Source organism: Ochotona curzoniae, unplaced genomic scaffold, assembly GCF_017591425.1.
Source record: "Ochotona curzoniae isolate NIBS_2020 unplaced genomic scaffold, NIBS_Ocur_1.0 contig_908, whole genome shotgun sequence".
NCBI classification, from domain to species: domain Eukaryota; kingdom Metazoa; phylum Chordata; class Mammalia; order Lagomorpha; family Ochotonidae; genus Ochotona; species Ochotona curzoniae.
This window is the reverse complement of record NW_024466607.1, coordinates 36,349,982-36,372,497: the sequence shown is the minus strand read 5'-3', so window position 1 is coordinate 36,372,497 and position 22,516 is coordinate 36,349,982. Positions and strand designations below refer to the sequence as shown.

General features: G+C 53.8%; 1 protein-coding gene across 4 annotated transcripts; it reads left to right on the top strand.

Moving 5' to 3' along the window:
* Window positions 1-3,361: 3,361 nt before the first annotated feature.
* TUBB6 (tubulin beta 6 class V) lies at window positions 3,362-20,563 on the top strand. 4 transcript variants are annotated; one of them, XM_040994841.1, is made up of 4 exons: window positions 3,362-3,469; window positions 3,797-3,905; window positions 5,715-5,825; window positions 19,098-20,563. In XM_040994841.1, the coding sequence occupies exons 1-4, from the start codon at window positions 3,413-3,415 to the stop codon at window positions 20,156-20,158; spliced, it is 1,338 nt and encodes a 445-aa protein (XP_040850775.1). In that variant the 5' UTR covers window positions 3,362-3,412; the 3' UTR covers window positions 20,159-20,563. The 4 variants fall into 4 exon arrangements, with proteins under 4 accessions (XP_040850775.1, XP_040850778.1, XP_040850776.1 ...); XM_040994844.1 differs by lacking the exon at window positions 3,797-3,905; XM_040994842.1 differs by lacking the exon at window positions 5,715-5,825 and having other exon boundaries at window positions 3,378-3,469.
* Window positions 20,564-22,516: the final 1,953 nt, after the last annotated feature.

The window sequence follows — 22,516 nt, the reverse complement described above, 5'->3', positions numbered from 1 at the left end:
GACCAGATAAGCAGCTGCGATGCAGGGAGGGGCCGGCTCTTCAATGCTGTGTATCCCAGCAGAGCTCCAGGCAACCACAGAAAAGTCTAGATCCATTGTCAGGAAGGGCTCTGTTCTTTCCCAGGGAGAAGATAAAGCCTCTTGGAAGTATCACTTCGCTTTTAAAATAATGAATTGATTAGTGAGGCGGAGAGAGCTCCCATGGGCTCCCCTCCCGTGGTACTCACCGCAGCCAGGCCCTCTGATGGCGGATTCCGTGTCCTCACGGAGAAGCTTGAAGTTCAGTTACAGGTTGGGTGCCAGTCTTGAGCCCTCACGTGCCATCACAGCCTCCAGGGGCCCATCAGCACCCTGTGAGGGACCACGGCTGGCAGGCCAAGGCGTTGCTCCCTAGAGCAAGTCATGTCATCCCTCCGTTACATCGCCCAGGGCTCTCTGTTTCACAAAGTTCATGGAAAATGGAATTCAAAGACAAGTGTGGGTGCAAAAGAATTCTCAAATATTTTCCACTGCTTCGCCCTAGCACACGGTTTCCAGAAACTGATATCCATTTGGCCTGTATGCACAGCTGGTTAAATAAATAAAAATAAACATAAATCTATGTAAAAAATAAATCCGTAGATATCTATATATTATACTACATACGAGATATGGTTTTCTCAAAAGAATGAGAACCCAAGAAAACCTGTCCATCTAAACAGTGCTGGGCGTAGCCTGGGCCATGTGGCCGTGATTAAATGCCTGCACCATTGACATGGGCCCCAGGTGCCCCTCGCTGGATTAGCAGGCTCTTGGTTCCTCTTTTCAGTGCAAGTTCCAGAGAGTAAATTTTGACAATGTGTTGCGGGAGGCACCAGAGAGCAAAAGAGCTTAACTCCAGCTTAGCATAGAGCTGACCCCAGCTCTGTGGCCCGGAGCCTGTGGCTGTGGCCCTAAGCCCGCTTGCCCTGGTCAGGTGGCAGGGAGTTACAGCTTTGTTAACTGTCCTGGGAGTCCTAACAGCGGTCCAGAGAGGATGAATCCTGTGGCACCTGTCTGTCTCCACTTCCTGCCTCTCCCTGCCTGGAGGAACAGATGGAATAAGGCTTGTTGTGGAGAGTCAAGGAGACAGGGGGCCTGCCATCCTCTCATCTCAAAGATTCTCTCCATGCCTGCCACCAGCTACCATCAGTTTAGCTCAAGTGCCTGATGATGCCTTGTCCTCTGGGAATTTGGCCAAGCTTGGGAAGGTATTAAAATCTGGGTGGAGGGCTCAGGACCCTTCCCCAGAGTAGGTGAATGAATTGGCATGAGCGAAAGGGGGACAGTCAGAGGAGCGAGGGGTAGACCAAGGCACGGAGAAAAGCCAGCAAGACTGGAGAAGGGGCAGCACTGGGAGGGCCTGGCTTCGCATTTCCACAGCCGCCTTAGACCCAGGCAGGCATGCCCTGTCTGGAAACTTGTCCCCTCCCTACAAGGCCTCTGCCCCAGAGTACCCACAACTGCTTCTAGATGGCACCGCAGCATTCAGGACTGTGGGCCCAAAGGTATCTTTCCTCCCCCAGGGGGCCTGAGGTTTGTGTATGTATGTGTTGGGAAGGTACAAGAGCGTGGACTGAGGGCTTGAGGGCCCAGGGCATGCTTAGGAAACCCTGACTCTTCACCGTGAAATAGTCTTGAAGGTAGAGGAGGGGAAAACAGGTGCGGGACATGTTGAGACCAGAGACCGCCCCCATTCCAGCTGCCACTCCCTAGGGAGTGAGCGACCCAAGCTGAGAGACCACACAAGGCATCTTCTGGCTGCCTGCCTGCTGGGCGCTGAGCAGCCCAGGGAAAGGCGGCATTTACGCGGAGACCATAATTATGTCCCGCATAAAGGACCAGAGTTCTTGGAGGCGAGAGTCGTGATCACAGGCTCAGAGCCGGAAGGGGGAGGAGGCAAGGGCAGCGCCAAGTGGCCTCCTGACCCGCTTCCCAGCGGTGTGTCCTGGTGCAAGGTGGCAGGTGGAGGGGCAGCGCCAGGGCTAATATCCCTAATGTTGGGCACATCTGCAAAACTCCAGGAGAGCAAAACGCTCTGATAGGTCATCGCCTCCTTCCCATCCAACCCCCACTACACGAGGATGTCCCCCCAATGTTTCTACATAGGAGAAGCAGCCGCTGGTGCAAATACAGAGCACAGCTGCTTCCTCGTCACACGTGGCCAAGGGGTTCAGAGAGACCCTGTGCCCTGAGGAACACTTGAATCAAAGCTTTAGCTGGCTGCACCTTCAGACACCCCTCACCACGACCAGCAAACGACTCAGAGTCCCCCCAAGCTCTGAGTGGTCACCAGGAATTGCCCTTTCCTATTACGGGAAGACAGTGAGCCATCACTGAGTGCACCCTGCAAACGGAAGCAGGATCGGGCTGCGAGTCTCCCGGATTCACACGTCCAACGGCTGGTCCCTTGAGGCCACACTACCCGCACAGTGAGCCTCGCGGATGGCGTTGATTCAAAAGACTTCCCCGTGTCCCCTGCCCCGGGAATCCCCGCATCTTGGGGAGGCTTCTGTCTTGGAGCCTGGGAGGGGAAAAAAAAAAAGTCAAGCTTCCTCTCCAGGCGCTACGCTCGTCCGAACAAAGAACATCCGCGGGCGCACCCCTCCCTCCGACGGCCAAAGCTAAGAAAAGCTCGGGAGGCTGAGGGCGCAGCCCAGTCCGGCGCGCCCTCCATCCCAAGGCCCCCCGGGTGCTTCCAGCGCCGACTCCCTCCCGGGGAGGCTGCGGAGGCGGCGGGGCAGGGCGCCTTCACCTCAGAGGAGGGCAAGGAGACACGGCCAGCCGAGTCGCCAGGAGGGAAGAGTCCCTGCATCCCCGGAGACAGGGACGCAGGAGGGCGAGGACTTAAGGACGCGTGTCGGGGGTGGGGGCTCCCGAAAGGCTCCTGTGGTCGCGTCTCCAAAACGATCCACCCCTGGGCGCCGGTGGCCTTCGGCAGCAACAGCCACGATCCCCAACCGGGACACAACGAGAGGGCAGCAAGAGTGCGCGGGGAGCAGCCGCATGTCCTTTCTTTTCCCTCCTCCCCCAAAGTCTCCACGGTCCCGTCCCACTTCTGTCCTAAGTGACTCGTTCCTGCCCGGCCCTGCGTCCCGGGCCAGGGTATCTCTCGGCTTGTCCCCCTCGGCCACCCTCGGGCTTGAGTCGCCGTAGGGTCTGGGTCCCGGCAGAGGGATGCCTGCGGGGGCGCGGGCTGCGGACGCCGGGCGCTGGGAGGGGCGGCCGGGGGCGGCCGGGAGGGCGCGGCCCGCAGCCATTGGTCGGAGGCGGCTGGGGGAGGCGGCGAAGCGGGGCGGGCGCGCAGGGTCGAGGCCCCGGGAGCGGCGAGGGACGCAGTTGCAGCTGCCGCTGTCCCCAGAGCCAGCGCCCAGAGCACAGAGTCGCGCCGGCCATGAGGGAGATCGTGCACATCCAGGCGGGCCAGTGCGGGAACCAGATTGGTACCAAGGTGGGCACTGAGGGGGCGAGGGGCTGCGGGGTGCGGGAGGGTGATTTAACGGGACCGACCGCCCCGCCGGGGCGCGCATTCGCGCTGTATCCGAGGGTCTCCGACGCCCCTCGCGGGTGCCAGGCGAGGAGCGAACGAGCCAGCGCCCGAGCCGAGGCGCGGGGCCGGGGACCCCTGTTCCCCCAAGCAAAACTTTCCGTCCCGGCTGGGAGCGGCCGGCTGCGGCTCTGGCGCGCCTGGAATTCGGGCCCCGCGTCCCCGCCCCTGGCGGTGAGCGCGCCAGGGTCTTCCTGGGCTCCGGGTCCTGATGCATTTGCTCCTCTCCAGTTTTGGGAAGTGATCAGTGATGAGCACGGCATCGACCCGGCCGGAGGCTACGTGGGGGACTCGGCGCTGCAGCTGGAGCGGATCAACGTCTACTACAATGAGTCATCCTGTGAGTAGCACGGCCCTGCCCTCCCCGCACCCGACGACCCCGTGCCGGCCACCAACCCTTGGGCTCCAGGGGCCGCGGGGATGCGAGGCTGGGCGGCTGCCGGGCGCGCGCTCCCGGGGACCAGCAGGACGCGGGCCACTCCCTCGCTGCCCTCCCCCGGGGGGGAGGAGGGGGCGGGAAAGCCGTGGTCGGTTTTATTCAAACTGCGGGGTTGGGCCTCTGAACCGCGCAGCCAGTAAGACACCCAACTCAGTTGGGGCGCCCTGAACAGCGCCCCCTTTCTTGGTGTCCCTTAAGAAGGAACGAAGTCGCAACGGGGAGTGGTTCTCAAGCATGCTGGACAAAAGTTCAGTTGAAAAGGAACTCCTAACGGGGAGTTCTTGGCGAAACCTTTTGTTTTCTTGGAGGGGGTGGGAGGAGAAAATCCTTTCTCCTACGACTTCAGAGGCTGAGACCGCGGCGGGTCTGGGTGGCTGATGAAGTTTAAGAACAATTGCAGGCCGTGGTTTGACCAAGTTTGGAAATAATTCCGCTCCTATGCTGGGTACGCCCTTCAGCAAGTTGGTGAGAAATGGAATAAAGGGTGAGTTAGTTTGCTTGCAATGATCAGGTAGTGCAGTCTGGCCATAGAGTTCCAAGCGCGCTGTGAACTGTTTGAAGGTCCCCGGTGGGCTTGGGTTTCAGCATTTTCTTGCATCTGGATAAACTTTGGTTGTTTCAGTTATCGAAAGAGGAGGAGAGACCCGAGCTCTCACCCAGTGGGGGCTGGGAGCCCAGAGCAGAATCTCCATCTCCCACAGCAAAATATCTGGAGCCCCCACTGTGGCCTCCCGGGGTGTACACTGTCAGTCACTGGCTGCATCAGGAGCCAGAGGTGGGACCCAAACCAGGCTACCCCGGCACGCTCACCCCTTACTCCCATTTGACACGATTGTTTTTCTGTTACCCTTGAACACAAGCTGTGCTGTAGGCAGTTCCAGCGCAGCTTTTATTATCAGCGTGGTATTCTTCCCCAAACAACAGGAAACCCAGATGTGGGAGAGCAGTGAGCAGGTGCCCTGTGCTGCTGTCGTGGTGTTCATACACTGGGTCCTGGAGGGACCCCTGCCCCCACACCCGGTCACCAGTCCGCTAGGGGTCACTTGCTGTGTGTGAGTCACCGGGTCCTGTTCACTTGGAGCAGCTGTGACACCAGGCAGGGGAAGGTGGGATTTCTAGGCAGCAGTGGGAAAATTCCAGTGTGTGCCGCACTTCCTGTTAACCCTGTCGGCCCCAGCTGGCTCTTCCACCTGGGTGTGTGTGCTTGCAGCCAGGGAAGTTCCTGTTTGGAGCTTTGTTAACCTCTCTCTCCCTGGGGCCAGTGCTTCCAAGTGGAAGTGCTCTCGGGGAAGCACTGACCCCTAAATGAGAGTCAGGGAAGGGGTGAAGGGAGTGGAGGGGTAGCCAGAACCAAGGAACGCCTGTTGGGAGATGGCTCAGCCTGGAGCTGGGATTGGTTTTGCTGCGCCACCCAGTGTATTTCCATGGGATGGGAAAACTTGCCAATGGCAAACAGGTGTCAGAGGGAAGTGGCAGATCCAGGAGGCAGGCAGCCAGGAGGGCTGGTGCCTCATCCTGCCTCTCCCAGGAGTCCCCTGCCTGATTCCTGCTGGCCACCTTCCCACCCTGGTGTTAACCTTCTCGGAATAGTGGAAACTCACGGTGGCCTCTGCCAAGGCGCTGGCCACTCCCTTCCAGGTGGGACTCGCTTGGGAGTCAGTCACCTTGGAAACCAGAGAATAACATGCACTTTTTTTTTTCCTCCTCCAGCTCAGAAATATGTGCCCAGGGCTGCCCTGGTGGACCTGGAACCGGGCACCATGGACAGTGTGAGATCCGGGCTTTTTGGACAGCTTTTCCGGCCTGATAACTTCATCTTTGGTAGGTCCTGTCTTCTCTCCTCCCTTCTTTCTTTTTGTAAATCATTTATTATTATTATTTTTTTTAATGTGAGAAGCTAAAAAACATTCCATGGCATAGAAAAGTTTAGAGTGGAAACAATCAGTTCTCCCTCCATTCCCTGCCACCATTCCCAGAACATGGCTTCTAAGCCAGAATTTGAAATTTCAAAACATTGGTTTATTCGAGGGGCAGAGAGATATAGAGACCAAGAAAGCTCCCCACCTACTGGTTCACTCTCCACATAGTGGCTGCAGCTGGGCTTGGGCTGTGACCGGGAACTCAGTGCAGGTCTGCTATGTGGGTGTCAGCCATGCAGCTACCCGAGCCATCCTTGATGGCTCCCAGGGTGTGCATTAGAAGGAAGCTGAGGTCAGGAGAGGCGTCGGGACTTGAACTCAGGAACTCCAGTATGGGCATCCCAAATGAGATCTACACTGCCAGGCCAGATGTCTGCCCTGCAGCTCTCTGTGTGTGTACATCAAATACATTGTAACCAAGCGACACTGAGAGTCAGACAGTGTAATGGCTTCGAATCCCTGAATCAAGAATTTCTAGGATATTGCGCTGTGGAAACAGGGGAACAGCAGCCTGGTTTCCAATAGAGTGGGGGCGCCTGGCCTGCCCTGCTGCAGGTCATCTGGGGTCCTCATTGCCTGCCCCTGCCCTAGTGTGGTCTGGGACCAAGCAGAGGGCATTGTGTCCACCTTCCTGGCGTCTCAGTGTGACTGGGTGTTTGGAGAGAACCAGGAGGGCCCTGCCTCTGGCGGCTCATCCTGCAGTGACCTGCGGCTGCCCTCTGGGCCGCCTTCCTGGACTGCTGAGCTGCCTTCAGCTGTGTGGCCTGGGCTGATTCAGGTGCCCCGTCTGGCCATTTGAGCTTTCCTTTGTGTGACGTGAAGGATCCCAAGCACCTGCGGGGTCACAGAGCATGCCTTGTGTCTGTCTCGACTCACTAAGCTTTACTAGACAAAACGAATGTACTTCTCCACTTAAAAAATTCCACTTATGTTTTTTCTTTGCAGTTTTACATACTTAGAAAAACCCAACATCTCTTAGTTTTAGCTACTTTATTTATTTTAAGAAATATTCACTTGAAGGGGGGGGGGTCCTGCTGTGATGGATTTATTGGTTAATCCTCCTCCTGCCAGTATCGGCATCCCATATGGATGCTACTTCCCATCCTAGCTCTCCACTTCCCATTCAGCTCCCTGCTTGTGACCTGGAAAAGCAGTGGAGGATGGCCCAAAGCCCTGGGACTCTGCACCTGCATGGGAGACCTGGAAGAAGCTCCTGTCTTCTGGCTTGGATGGGCTCAACTCTGGCTGTTAACAGCCACTGGGGGAGTGAGCCAGAGGGTAGACAATCTTTGTTTCTCCTTCTTGCTGTAAATCTGCCTTTCCAATAAAAAGAAATATTTTAAAAAAAAAGATTTATTCATTTTCATTTGAAAGATTTACAGAGAGAAGGAAAGACAAATAGAGATTTTCAAAATGCTGGTTCACTCTCCAGATTTCCACAAGGGCCCGAGCTGAACCAATCTGGAGCTAGGAGCTTCTTCTGGGTCTCCCAGGTGGGTACAGGGCTACAAGGACTTGAACCACGCTTTGCTGGTTTTGCAGGTCGTAAGCAGGGAGCTGGATGGGAAGTGGGGTAGCAGGGACACAAACTAGTGCCCATTTGAGATGCTGGTGCCGAAGGGTTGGTCTGTTGAGCTATCATGCTGGCTCCCAGCTAGTGTTTTGTTATTTTGTTTTTTAATTTGAGAGACAGAGAGAGTATCCACTGGTTCATTCACCGAAATTCCCCCCAAAAGGTTTAGAACCAGGGGCCAGGCTAAAGCCAGAAGCTGAGAATTTTTTTTTTTTAATATTTATTTATTTTTATTGAAAGTCAATTTTACAGAGAAAAGGAGAAAGAGAGAGAAAGATCTTCTGCCCATTGGTTTACTCCCCAAGTGACTGCAACAGCCAGAAGCTGGAGTCAGAAGCAGAGCTGGGCCTTGAACTCAGGCACTTGGCTGTGGGGAGCAGGCACTGTGGGCCTTATGCACAAAGGTTGCCCAGTGGGCACACGTGCCACCCGAGAGGTCCAGCACCACCTTCCACTTTGCGTGTACCCTGCTTGAGATGGGTTTCACATTACATCATACCTAAGTACCTGTGTGGGTTCTTATCTATTAAGGTATATGTGAAATTCCAGGTAAATGACCCACCTAAAGCATGGCGGCTTCCAACACAGCCACCCAGTGCACGTTCATTCACTTAGGACTGGGTTTCCGGCTGGTCCAAAAAAAGGAAGCACAGCAGGTGACATCGTCCCACCACGGGAGTGGAGTGCAGTGTGCTGATTTGTGTTTTACTTTGAATCTTAACTTTCCTTTGTTCCCCACCCCCCAAAACAATGATATACTTTCATTATTAAAGAATTGAAGTCTAGAGGAAACAAGTGGCCCCAGGCACTCTTTTCTCTCTGTCATTGCCAGCCCTGCAGTCTCTGCTCTTGGTTTGTAATGCTGAACTTTTTAAAAATTTCTTTTAGTATTGTTTACATATTTGAGAGGGATACACACCTGTGTGGGCCTCTGATTAGGGTGGGAAGGATCCGGTCAGGTCAGTGGGACACATGTTTCAAGTTTTATTTCTCCTGTGTCCCCAGGGGGTAAGGGGGAAGAAGCCACCTCTTGCTGTCAAACTGCATCGGTACCACAGTGACCCCACAGTGACCCCACAGTGACCCCACAGTGGCCACGGTGGGCGATGGTCATTTGATGACACCTTAGAGACCTCAACGTGGGCAAGAGTGTTCAAGGGCGTTAACTTGAGTGATTTCTTTTTTTAAAAAAATTTGTTTATTTATTGTTATTGAAAAGTCAGATTTACAGAGTGAAGAAGAGATAGAAAGATCTTCCATCTGCTGGTTCACTACCCAAGTAGCTGCAATGGCCAGAGCTGAGCTGATCTGAAGCCAGGAACCAGGAGGTTCTTCTGGATCTCCCATGTGCAGGTGCAGGGTCCCAAGGCAGTGGGACATCCTCTGCTGCTTTCCCAGGCCACAGGCAGGGAGCTAGAAGGGAAGCGGAGCAGCTGGGACATGAACTGGTGCCCATATGGGATCCCGGGTGTGCAAGGCAAGGACTTTAGCCACTAGGCTACCACACCAGAACCTTGAGTAATTCCAGTAGCCCTGAGACATTGATTTTGTTGCTCTAGGGTTGAGAAAAATCTTTGGAAGGTCTACTGGCTGGCAAAGTCCACCTTAGTGCATCCGCAGACCCAGGAAGGTGCTGCAAAGTTTGGGCTGCAGAATGGTTCAACCTGTTGTGCTTCCCATCCTCTGACATGGCAGCTAGCGTCCCCTGCTGGCCTCCATGGGCCATGCATGTAGACATGTTGTTTACTGCACAGGCGTCAGCGACTGAGACCTGGCCCAGCCTTGATACATGCACTCCAAGATTGAATAACACACCCTGTGGCCAGCATTCTAGTTGGAGAGTCACCCAAGAAACCTTGTCTGGGATGAACTCAGACTTTTGTGTGCGCCAGCCAGTACAGGGTCAGGTGCACTGGCCAGCGCATGTACTGGTGGATACAGCTGTGTGGTCAGTTCCATCTCTACCGCTATACCTCATGGGAACTAATGGGTGCTGCAGCCCAGCCAGCCAGCCAGCCCGTCAGAGACCTGGTCCTTACACATACCATCATGTGCCATAGTCTAGTCGGGGCAAACCGCAATAACTCCCACCAGACCCACCCCAACCCTGGTTTTTGCGCATGTCAGTCTCTGTTGTGGCCTAGCTCAGCCCAACCTACAACCCAGCTGGCTGTTGTGCACACCCAGGGGTGCTGTGACTTAGCTCAGCCCGCTCATCCACCCCCAGACCCAGCCCACATGTATGCCAGCAGGTGTCGCTGCTTTGTCCAGGCTGGCTGGCACTCAGCACTAGTTCTTATATTCACCAGCAGAAAGGCACAGCTGAGCAGGGAAGTACACATTGTTCTGCCAGGCACGCTCCCAGTGCTGAATCTTGCACCTGCCAGGGGTTACTGCAGTCAAACCTTACATGACTCATACCCAGTCCTGGAACTTGCCAGCTGATACTGCAGCCTGGCCCAGCTGGTCTGCACACATTCTGGCTGTCTTGTGTGCCAGAGGTACAGTAGTCTAGCCCAGCCTGACCTGCTCCCAGTCTCAGCTCTCACGCTCACTTGAGAAAGCAGTGGCCCAGTAGAGAGGTCCTCTAGGTTCCCCTAGTAGGACTGCTCCCAGCCCTGCGTTCTTAGGCGTGCCAGCGGGTGTTGTGGACCAGTCTGAGATAGCCAACCCCTAGTCTTGGCATGTAGCAGCAGGTGCTACAGTGTGGCTCAGGCAGCCTTCCCCCAGTCCAGCTCTCACCAATGGGTACAGCAGCCTGGCCCAGCTTAGCCCACTCCCAGTATCAGCCCTCGTGTGAACTGGTAGTGTTGCAGTCCAACTGGGCATGGCATGTATTCCATCCTGGCCCTCACTCGGGTCAGGGTGTGCTGTGGACTGACCCAGTCCAAGCCCACACATATGCCATGAGTGTTACAACCAAGCTTGGTCTAGTCTGCCCCCAGCCCTAGCCTAGCAATGATCTTCCATGTGCTGTTGGATGCTGCTGCCCAGCCTGATACGGCAGACCCCCAGTCCTGGCCCTCACTGGCAAGTGGCCTAGCCTGACCCAATCTCATTCCAGTTAACACCAGTGGGTGCTATAACCTAACCTACCTGCAGACCTGACTCTCATGTGACCTGGTGGGTGCCATGATCTAGCCTGGCCTGTCCTACATTCATCCTGGCTCATGAGCACCAGCAGGTGCTAGAGTATAGCCCGGTTTGTCCTGCACCCACACCCAGCCCACATGTATGCTGACAGGTGCTGCAACCTTGCCTTGCTTGGCCTGCTCACGGCCCCTGTTCTTGCACTCAACAATGGGAGCTGCAGCCCATCAGGGGAGTCCCCGGAGTTCCCGCTACCAGCCCCGTTCCCTGCCCCAGGTCTTGTGCATGCTGCCAGGTGCTTCGTCCCAGCCTGGCATGGCCCACACTCTATCCTGGCTCTCATGTGTACCAGCCAGTGCTGCAGCCTCTCAGGTCGGCCTGTTACTAGACCTGGCCCACACAAATGCTGACAAGTGCTGCAGCCCTGCCTGGCCTGGCTTGGCCCTCTTCTAGGCCCAACCCCGGTGCTCCCAGGTGGGGACTTGGGCCCAGTAGGGGAGTTCCCCAATTCCCCTTCCAAGCCTGCATCCTGCACTTGCTGGCAGGTGCAGTGCTCCTGCATGGCATGGTCTGCCCTCAGTCCTGGAGTTTGCATGTACCAGTGAGTGCTGCAGGCTGGTCCCACCTGGCCTCCTCCCAGCCCCAGCTTCCAGACGTGTCAGGTGCATTCCTATCAGATGAGTTCTGTGGTCCAGCCTAGCTTGGCCCATCACCACCTCCAGCTGTCTGCATAAACCAGCAGGTACTGCAGGCCCACAGAGGCAAGTCCACAATTCCCCTACAGAGTCTGCCCCCAGATCTGGTTCTTTCTTGTTCTTGTGGGTGCTGGGGCCCGGCCTGGCGTGGCCCACCCCCTGCCCTGCTCTGACGCTCATGGGTGGTTACCGTGGCTTAGCACCATCACGCATGCTCCCCAGCCCCAGCTTTTGCCAATGCCAGTGGACAGCAGGTGATACCTGCTTTAGCCTAGCCCAAGTCTTCAATGTGGGTGGGTGCCTTGGCCTGACTCAAATATGCCCTCCAATTTCTCCTCCTCTGAACCACTGCCTCTCATCTCCCTTGCTCAGTGGCCTGGTCTGTGGAAGAACCTAAACCATTCCTGCCCTGTCAAACATGCCCTCAGCTGTTCCCACTACAATATATCCCCAGGCTCCTTCCCCAGGTAACATGCAGCTCCCCAAGTTGGGGGCTAGGGTGGTGTGTCCTAACCCGGAGTTCCCCGCCCTCCACATTTATCTAAATAAATAAATAAAAATAAACCACTATGCTGGCACACTGGTATAATTAACATAAATTGGGCATTAACCAGGCCCAGAATGCCAGCCCCGTATTGGCTGCCTTTCACCCCACAGTGTTAATACTGACTTAGGTACAAGGCAACCTAGGCAGGTGCCTGCAGCTGGGGCGTTAGGCTGACTTCCCTGAGCTGTGAGTGTTAGCATCTTTTGTCTTGCCTTCCCAGCAAACACCGTGTAATAAGACACAGTCCAGGAGGTTAACAGTCGCTTCTGAAATTAACATAGCCAACCCCCAAGAAAAAAATTTTTTTTAATTGGAAAAGCAGATTTACAGAGAGAAAGATTTCCATCGCTGGTTCACTTCACAAGTGGCCTCAATGATCAGAGCTGAGCCAATCTGAAGGCAGGAGCCTGGAGATTCTTCCAGGTCTCCCACACGGGTGCAGGGGCCCGTGGCTTTCGGCCATCCTTTACTACTTTCCCAGAGCAAAAGCAGGGAGCTGGATGGGAAGTGGAGCCGCCAGGATATGAACCAGCACCCAAATGGGATCCCAGGTTTGCAAAGCGAGGACTTTAGCCACTAGGCTACCTTGCCAGGCCTGAAAAACTTTTTTTAAAACTCTCAATTTTCAGGCCCAATAAATTAAACCAAAGAAACCTGTAGCAGATGTTGGCTCTGAGGAACCAGCTTCTCACTCCCACAATGGTCTGTGGTGATCGTACCCAGCTCTTCCAGGAAGGACACGCTAAGACATCTTCCCAGTGACAGACGGGCGGCAGAAAGAGTAACACATGGAGCTGCTTCAATACCCACCACTCATCTTAAGGCATGAAAGCTGCCAGAGTGACAGAAGGCCAGCGCAGCCACTTGGGGAGTGAACCAGCAGACAGAAGGAAGATCTTTGTCTCTCCTTTCTCTAAATCTGACTTTCAACTAAAATAGAATAGAATAGAATAGAATAGAATAGAATAGAATAGAATAGATCTTAAAAAGAAAAAGGAAAGAAAAGTCTGTTGTAATGTTTCTGGCTGCCAGTGAGCAGGATGGAGAAGGCTCAGATGACATGAAGGCACGCCCATGGGGTGAGCGCTCAATTTTGTAATTTTTCCCAGATGCCTTCAAAAATGTTAGAAACGGCATTTGGCATTTAGACTATTTCCACATTTATTTCTTGCATCTTTGTTTTGCTGTCAGACATAAATTTCTACTATTGACTCAGCTATTTAAATTTTTTTAATTGATTTTTTTTTTTTTCTAATTTGGCAAGTCAGAGTTACAGAGAGAGAGCGCGCGCTTCCATTGATTAGTTCACTTCCAAATGGCTGCAATAGCCAGAGCTGAGCTGGTCCAAAGCTGGGAGCCAGAAGCGTTTTTCTGGTCTCCCACGTGAGTGCAGGAGCCAAAGGTCTTGAACCATCCATCCTCCACTGCTTCCCCAAGCCATAAGCAGGGGGCTGGATCAGAACTGGAGCAATGGACACGAGCTGAAGCACATATGGAATGCTAGTGTCAACAAGGGGAGGACTAACATCTTACATCACTGCGCTGTTCCTTATTTAAAAGTTTTAAAAGGTCATGCTTACTTGAAAATATATATATGTAATTTAAAATTTATTTTTATTGGGAAGGCAGATTTACAGGGAAAAGAGAGACAGAAAGAAAGATCTTCCATCTGCTGGTTCACTTCCCAAGTGGCCTCAGTGACCAGAGCTGAGCTGATCTAAAGCCAGGAGTTTCTTCTAGGTCTCTCACACAGGTGCAGGTCCCAAGGCTTTGGTCCATCCTCCGCTGCTTTCTCAGGCCACAAGCAGGGAGCTGGATGGGAAGTGGAGCAGCTGGGACACAAACTGGTACCTGTATGGGATCCCAATGCATGCAAGAGGAGGATTTAGCCACTGAGCTATGACATCAGACAATGACTTGAAATATCTTTTAAAATATTTATCTATTTGAAAAGCAAAGTGACAGAGAGACCTTCCGTTCACTGGCTCATTCCCCAAGTGGCCACAATAGCCAGGGCTAGGCCAGGCCTAAGAAGGAGTTGGCTGCTCCACTTCCCATCCAGCTCCCTGCCTGTGGCCTGGGAAAGCAGTGGAGGACGGCCCAAAGCCTTGGGACCCTGTACCCATGTGGGAGAGCTGGAGAAAGCTCCTGGCTCCTGCCTTCAGACTCGCTCAGCTCTGGCCTTTGCGACCACTTGGAGGGTGGACTGGCAGATGGAAGATCTTTCTGTCTCTGTGTCTTTCTATAGATCTGATTTTCCAATAAAAATCAATAAAATTTTTTAAAAAAGTGAATTACTGGGGCCAGTGCTGTGGCATAGTAAGCAAAACCACTGTCTGCAATGCTGGGATCCTGTTTGGGCACTGGTTCGAGTCTGGCTGCTCCACTTCCTGTTGTGCTCCCTGCAGTGTGCCTGGAGCTACAGCAGCTTGTGTCCCGTGTGTGTGTGTGTGTGTGTGTGTGTGTGTGTGTGTGTGTGTGTGTGTGTAGGGGTGTAACTTAGGCACCAGGATGGCAAACTTAGCTTTAAACTTCTTTGTTCTATTTGTAACTTTTCCTTCCAGCTTCGGAGCTAGAAGAGAAAGCAAGGTCAGATGCAGCCTTCAGACTCCGTCAGCCAGCCTGAGCTTTTGAGCCTAGCTTCGGGGAGAGCAGAGGGGGTAGGCTCTGAGCTGGGTGGCGGCTGCGGCAGCATGACTACCAGCCCCTGGAGATCTACCGCTTGTGTTTTATAACCCAGAGTCGGCATGAATGCCACAAACATCACTGCAGAAGATGTTCAACTTATGACCCCCCAAATATTTAACCGGGAATGTCCGTTGCTATGAGACGGCAGCAAAATATTTTCAGAAGTCACCAAGCTTCCTCCTTTTGTCAAGAGCAGAGAAAACCTGACTACACAAAGTGAGGGCTAACGGGGCTGTGGAGATTGAGGCAGACATGTGGCTGGGGTGAGCTGGAGCAAGCCCGGATACACTCCCCAAGCTTGATTTATTAGCGTGTCGGGTCTGCCTCCAGCCACCTGCTGCTTGCAGGCAGTGGTACAGTGAGGGTTCCCCGCCTCCTGTGACAGTTGCCTGGTGTTTCCCATGTGAAGGTGTGACAGTTCTTCCAGGAGTTTTGCTCGCGCATGCGCAAGGCTAACTTCAAGGATGTAGCTAACGCCAGTTTTTTGTTTTTTTTTTCTGTCCAGTGCCTGGTGTGGGTCTGGCCAGGCAGCTGCCTGCTGGATGGGGTGCGGCAGTGACCACTGCGCGTCCCCTTGTAGGGTGGGGCTGAATGGTTCTGTGTGGCCTGCTCTGGTCAGTTTTAGGTCCTGTAAATGTGCTTCATTTCGCCTTCCAAAGGTAAAACAAATTGTTTGCACAATGCATTTTTTTTTTTTCAGTTCCAAGTGCAGAGTGTCAGTAGAGTCTTCCAGCCTGCCCACTGGTGGCCCTGGAGGTCATTTTTCCCAGGGACACAGCTCAGTGTTGTACTGTAAGTGGCTGGAACTGCTCAGCCTTTTCGCTGTCCACACTCACAAAGTCGATTTGGCTTTTAGGAAATGAGATTGTGCTACTCACAGCGTTTTGTATGCTTCGGGAAAGTTCGACAGCACATCTTGTGTGCTATCCGTGACAGGCATTTTGTTTGTCGTTAATTCGTAGTTCCCTGTTTATAGATAACACTTGAATGTCCTTAAAAGTGTCCTTTGGCACCTCGGCTTTCCTTGGATTAGTCTGAAACAAGTTTGAGGCTTAGAACCGGCTAAGTCGTACGCAGTGCTGAAAGTGTTCGCCTTGCGAGCCCCTTGTCCGAGGACTGCACTTGAGGGGCTGTGAGAGATGGCAGCGCACTTTCGTTTGGCTAAATGTGAGCGAAGAGCGTTGCCGGAGTGGACAGTAGATCCTCTTGCTCCCTGCAGGCCCATCCCTAAAGCCAGCCCTGCAGGCCCCCATGTGTCCTGACACAGGGACTTAGGCGCGTGCGTAGAAATGGAATTAGATCAGTTCCTTCTGGCAGAAAAAAAAAAAAAAAAACTTTTAAAAAAAATTTGTGGCTGGCCTTGTGGCATAGTGGGCAAGGCCTCTGTATGCATGTATATATGTCTTCCCAGATAGGTGTCGCTTTGTATTCCGGCTGCTCCACACGAATGGTCAAGGCTTTGGGCCCCTGCCACCCATATGTGGGTAGCAGACCTGGTTAGAGCTTCTGGCTTCTGGCTTTGGCCTGGTCTAGCCCCGGTCACTGCAAACATTTGAACTAGCAGATAGAAGTCCTCTCTTCCCCTCTACAGCCATACCACCCTGAACCTGCCTGATCTTGTCTGATTTCGCAAGCTAAGCAGGTTCGGGCCTGGTTAGTACTTGGGTGGGAGACGTTCTCTCTTGCTCCCTCCCTCTAGCTCTGACTTTCAAAGTAAATAAGTCTTTTTTAAAAAAAAAAAAAAAAAAGATTTACATATATTTTATTGGAAAAGCAGATTTACAGAGAGAAGAAACAGAGAAAGAGCTTCCATCTGCCAGTTCACTCCCCAAGTGGACTCAACAGCTGGACCTATCCAAAGGCAGGAGCCAGGAACCTCCTCTCTATCTGCCCAAAAAAACCCAAATATCTTTTTTTTTTCTTAAGATTTTATTTATTTATTGGAAAGTCAGATATACAGAGAGGAGGAGAGACAGAGAGGAAGATCTTCCCTCCGATGATTCACTCCCCAAGTGAGCGCAATGGCCGATGCTATGCCGATCCAAAGCCAGGAGCCAGGAACTTCCTCCAGGTCTCCCACGCGGGTGCAGGGTCCCAAGGCTTTGGGCCGTCCCCGACTGCTTTCCTAGGCCACAAACAGGGAGCTAGATGGGAAGTGGAGCTGCCGGGATTAGAATCGGCGCCCATATGGGATCCTGGCGCGTTCAACGCGAGGACTTTAGCCAGCCGCTAAGCCACGCCGCCGGCACAAAACCCAAAAATCTTTTAAAAATCTTCTTTTAAGATTTCTTGTAGACCAGAACTGCAACAGAGATAACTCCCAATCACTAGCTCACTTGAATGATGGGACGGCTAGGGACTGGGAGCGCGATTCAGGTCTGCATGTGGGCGCCGGGAGCCCCACCACTGCCTCCCGGGGTTACACAGGGGCAGGAAAGCTGGACTCTCCAAAACACTGCACTTCGCTGTGGGATGTGGGAATCTTCATTGTTAGGTGAAAGACCACTTGAGGCCAAAATAAATGAATAAACCAACACATAAAGTTATGATCCATGCATAGGAAGGGGTTTCCGAAAGAAATGCAAAGGAAAATGAATACAATGGAATATGGATTTCAGATGTCTTTGTATTGCAAAAGATTGTTAACTCCATTTCCCCGTGAACTTTTGAGGAAGCAGGTGCTTGTCTATGACGCATGCGCAGTAACAGCCAGCAGTGTCCGCTGCTTCTTACGGAGAATCTCCCACCCCCGTTTTAGAACTAGCCGCTATTTGTTGGTGGCTGACACCATTCTAGCTTGTCGGCGCCATCATGGCTTCAACCAGACTGTGAGGTAGCTGTTTTTTTAAAGCACTTCAGTGTATCTGTGTGTCCTGCACATGGAGGGTCTATCTGGAAACACCTGGGCAGGTGTAGCTGTGGGCTCTGAAAGGGACTGACCGAGAGGAACCGCTGCTGGCTTTCCACAGATGCCAACATATCCTTGGCACAGTAGGTTGCGATGGGGCTTTTCCCATGGGCACCAGGGTAGCGAGCGCTTGGATGTGTATCCGTTTCAAAGCGGAAGGTGGAATCTCTGTGACATTTAATTTTTGTTTCCCTCCTGAGAATGCTTCAATTGTTTGATTTTCCCATCCTGGGTGCTGACTGCATCCTTTGCCCACTTTTATACTAGTGGCTGTGGATTCTCTACTCATCTTGGGGGACTTTAGGACATTTCAGGGGGCCCAGGTGACTGGTTATTCGGATACACAGATAAGAGTTTCACTCCTCCAAGAGTGGGGCCTCTGCACAAGGTTGTGCCACCCGCCGTGCCACCACAGAATCCAGAGTACGAGCATCAGGTCTGTGTGTCCCCGGATCCGTAAGATCCGGAGGTGGCCTTCTGCAGCCTCTAGTGGCTGCGGTGACTTCAGGGAGCCCAGTATCTGCCTTCTTCCCGCCATGCGTGGACACGGCCTGAGGGATGCACCTGCCCACGCTTGGTCAGAGTTAGAACTGCTGCAAAGGCTGGGTCGCTGATCCCTGCAGAAGTATGGAGAGGTCTGTATGAGGCCATGGAAGTTTCTGTCGCTTGAATAAGATAGATCTGCCCCCCTAAAAGTTTGTGGAGGAGATATGTAAAACATGAATAATAAAACAGGGTGGAGGGGGCGTTGGGCATACAAGATGCTTGCCCAGCCCCCGATTCTGGCTTCCTGTTAACAAAGACCTTCTCAGGCTGCGGTGACAGCTCAAGTGTTTGGGCTGTTGCCCCCAGGGACAGGTCCTTGGGTTGAGGTCCCAGTTTCCTTTTGAAATGCCCGGGGTGGAGGCCCGGCTCTGCCTCCCGTTCAGTTTCGGCCTAGGAGGCAACTGATGACAGCTCAGGTGCTTGGGCTCCTCCCACCCAGTTGGGAGCGCTGTGTTCCTGGCTCCTGCTTTTCTGCCTGACTGATTCGCGTATTTAGGGGAGGGAGCCACTGCTCTCTCTGTCTGTTCCTTTGTCTCTTTCTCTGTGTGTCACTGCCTCTCAAATAACAGAGAGAAAATAGATCCTTTTTAAAAACCAGACTATAGGGCTTGGCACGGTGGCCTAGCGGCTAAAGTCCTTGCTTTGAACACATCGGGATTCTGTATGGGCGCTGGTTCTAGTCCCAGCTGCCCCGATTCCCATCCAGCTCCCTGCTTGTGTCCTGGGAAAGGACAGCCCAAAGCCTTGGGACCCTGTACCTGCATGGGAGACCTGAAGGAAGTTCCTGGCTGCTGGCTTCAGATCAGCTCAGCTCTGGCCGTTGCAGTCATTTGGGGAGTGAATCATCGGATGGAGAATCTCCTCTCTGTCTCTCCTCCTCTCTATATATCTGACTTAACAATGAAAATAAAATAAATCTTAAAAAAAAAAAAAACCAGACTATAACTACTTTGTTGGAGCTTAGAAATGAGCTGTTGAGCCCTCGAGGCCTGTCCGTGATCGCTGGCCTACCGACCCCAGCCCCTTTGGGTTGCAGGGCGTCCTGTGATTGCTGTAAATACCGCTTCTCCCAGCGACCTGGCCAGTCCCGCCTGCATAGATCATGGTCACTCTCCTTCTCCCTGCAGGGCAGACAGGTGCCGGTAACAACTGGGCCAAGGGCCACTACACGGAGGGAGCGGAGCTGGTGGACTCGGTGCTGGATGTGGTTCGCAAGGAGTGTGAGCACTGTGACTGCCTGCAGGGCTTCCAGCTGACGCACTCGCTGGGCGGGGGCACGGGCTCGGGCATGGGCACCCTGCTCATCAGCAAGATCCGCGAGGAGTACCCCGACCGCATCATGAACACCTTCAGCGTCATGCCGTCGCCCAAGGTGTCCGACACGGTGGTGGAGCCCTACAACGCCACGCTGTCCGTGCACCAGCTGGTGGAGAACACGGACGAGACCTACTGCATCGACAACGAGGCCCTGTATGACATCTGCTTCCGCACGCTCAAGCTCACCACCCCCACCTATGGTGACCTCAACCACCTGGTGTCAGCCACCATGAGTGGGGTGACCACGTCGCTGCGCTTCCCGGGCCAGCTCAATGCTGATTTGCGCAAGCTGGCCGTGAACATGGTGCCCTTCCCGCGCCTGCACTTCTTCATGCCGGGCTTTGCGCCCCTGACCAGCCGGGGCAGCCAGCAGTACCGTGCCCTAACCGTGCCCGAGCTCACACAACAGATGTTCGATGCTAGGAACATGATGGCTGCCTGTGACCCACGCCATGGCCGCTACCTGACCGTGGCCACCGTTTTCCGTGGGCGCATGTCCATGAAGGAGGTGGACGAGCAGATGCTGGCCATCCAGAACAAGAACAGCAGCTACTTCGTGGAGTGGATCCCCAACAACGTCAAGGTGGCCGTGTGTGACATCCCACCACGTGGTCTCAAGATGGCCTCCACCTTCATCGGCAACAGCACGGCCATCCAGGAGCTCTTCAAGCGCATCTCGGAGCAGTTCTCTGCCATGTTCCGGCGCAAGGCCTTCCTGCACTGGTTCACGGGCGAGGGCATGGATGAGATGGAGTTCACAGAGGCCGAGAGCAACATGAACGACCTGGTGTCTGAGTACCAGCAGTACCAGGACGCCACAGCCAACGATGGTGAGGAGGCCTTTGAGGACGATGAAGAGATCAACGAATAGAGTGGCTCCAGGGCCCAGCAGTGCACGCTGCACAGAGGGGTGCACTGGTCTTGGGGGAGTTGTGTGGGCCCCTCCCAGCAGTACCAAGAGAGCTGTATTCCCAGCCATCAGGAGTAGGAAAAAAAATACAGGACCATGGCAAGTAACTGGCTGCCCACCCTAGCCAGGGTTGCGTGCCGGTCTTGAGGGACATGAACCATGAGGTCACAGGGGGCTAGAGGGAAGCGTCATGTTCCGGTGAGCGTTCAGTCACCTCTGAGAAGGTGACTGAGCAAAGGGCAGTGAGCAATGGGATTTTGTTGTCCATCCTTTGTGATGAAAGCTCAAGTGTTGCCTTATTTGACCATGTGCTGTGAAACTCTGAAACGATCCATTCATAATAAAATGCTCAACTTGTGCCTGGGTCCTTTGAAGCCATGTGCCTTCTTGACCGACAAGCTCCCCAGCACTGGGCCCTCAGGGGAGCTCCCAGCCCCGTTCACTGAAGGGCTAGAAGGAAGAGCTTCCCTTTTCATTTAATTTTACTTGTAGCATTGTTTACATAGCTAACAGGGATGCATGCCCCCATGGGCCTAATCAGAGTGGGGAGGGCCAGGTATGGAGCAAGGTTGGGTGGGGACATGTTTCAATTTTTTTTTTTTCTCCTGTATCCACAGGGGAGGAGGGGGAGAAGGACACTTGTTGCTTTCAAAGCACCTTGGGAGGGGGATGGTCATTTGATGACTCCTTAGAGACCTCAGTGTACTGAAGAGTGCTCCAAGGATGTTAGAGTGTGATTTTGATGGCCCGAAGACACTGTTGGTTTCATTGCTCCAGGATTGAGAAAATCTTTCCAAGGTCTACTGGTTGGCAAAGTGCACCTTAGTGTATGCACAGACCCAGGAACATGCTGCAAAAGCTTGGGCAGCAGAATGGTCCAACCTGTCCTGCTTTCCATCCTTTGACAGCTAACACCCCCTGTTGGCCCAAATGAGCTGACTCGCATGTCCCTCATGTGCATCTAGACATATTCAGTGCGCAGGCATCAGCAACTGAGGAGGCCTACTCCTGTGATTTACACTTCCTGTGATTCTTGCTGTGGCCAGGGTCTGAGTCCAGTATTCGATTTGGGGAGTCCCTCAAGAAATCTTGCCTGGAGTGACCTCAGACTTGATTCATGTTCGGGCCAGTGCAAGGTCAGTGCAGACTGTCACTTGTATCATCGGTTCACATGCTGGTGGATACAGCTTGGTCAGTTGTGCCTCAGCCCCATGTCTCACATGACCCAATGGATGCTGTCGCCCAGCCCAGCCAACCTGCCACAGGCCTGGTCCGTAACTATATCAGTGGGTGCTGCGGCCTAGTCAGGGTGATCCCCATAAACACCCACCAACCCCAACCCTGGTTTTTGTATGTGTCAGCATCTGTTGATGCCTAGCCTGGCCCAGCCCACATCCCAACCAGCTCTCATGAACACCCATGGGTGCTGTGGTTTAGCTCAGCAAGGGAGTGCATACCTTTCCCCTGCCAGGCATATTCCCAGCTCCAGATCTTGTGCTTGCCGGGTGGGGGTGGGTACTGTGGTCCAGCCTAACAGGACTCACACCCAGTCCCAGCACTTGCTAGCTGGTATTGTGGTCTAGCTTGGCTGGCCTATACCTGTTCAGGCTCTTGTATGCCAGTGGGTATAGCAGCCTAGCCCAGCCTGGCTCAATGCCAGTCCCAACTCACGCTTTTCAGTGGAATCAGCATCCAACAAGGGAGTCACCAAAGTTCTCCTACCAGACCCGCTCCCAGCCCCAGACCCCGCATGTGCCATCACGTACTGCTGCCCAGACTGACATGGCTGATGCCCAGTCTTGGCACTCACTGGAGGGTCCGGTGGTCTAGCCCAACTGGCCTGCACCTATTCTGGCTCTCACCAATGGGTATTACAGTCTAGCCCAGGCTACCCCACCCCAGACCTAGCTCTTATATGGCCCATGCCGATCCTGGCCTGTCCCACACTCATTTTGCTTTTGCAAGCCCCGGTGGGTGCTGGAACCCAGCCCAGTTTCGTCCGTTCCCAGATCTAGACAACACCCATGCCAATGGGTGCTGCAGCCTCGCCTAGCTTGGTCTGCTCACAGCCCTGGCTCTCACACCTCTCAGTGGGAGCTGCAGTTCAGCAGTAGAGTCCCAAGAGTTCTACCAAGCCTGGTATGGAGCACCTGTGGTCTCAGCTCTCTCTGGTGTGTTGGAGCCTAGCCCAGCCAGGCGTGGCTCATGTGCTGCCCTGGCTCTCATGCGTGCCAGTGGGTGCTAATACCTGGCCCAACGTGGCCTTTTCCCAATCCTAGCCCCCATGAGTGTCAGATGCATTCCTGTCAGATGAGTTCT

Bases quoted from the DNA above. Each gene is read 5' to 3' on its own strand.
- TUBB6 (XM_040994841.1), top strand. From the start codon at position 3,413: ATGAGGGAGATCGTGCACATCCAGGCGGGCCAGTGCGGGAACCAGATT. The intron at 3,470-3,796 runs GTGGGCACTGAG...GCTCCTCTCCAG, and splicing joins GGAACCAGATTGGTACCAAG to TTTTGGGAAGTGATCAGTGA. The intron at 3,906-5,714 runs GTGAGTAGCACG...TTCCTCCTCCAG, and splicing joins CTACTACAATGAGTCATCCT to CTCAGAAATATGTGCCCAGG.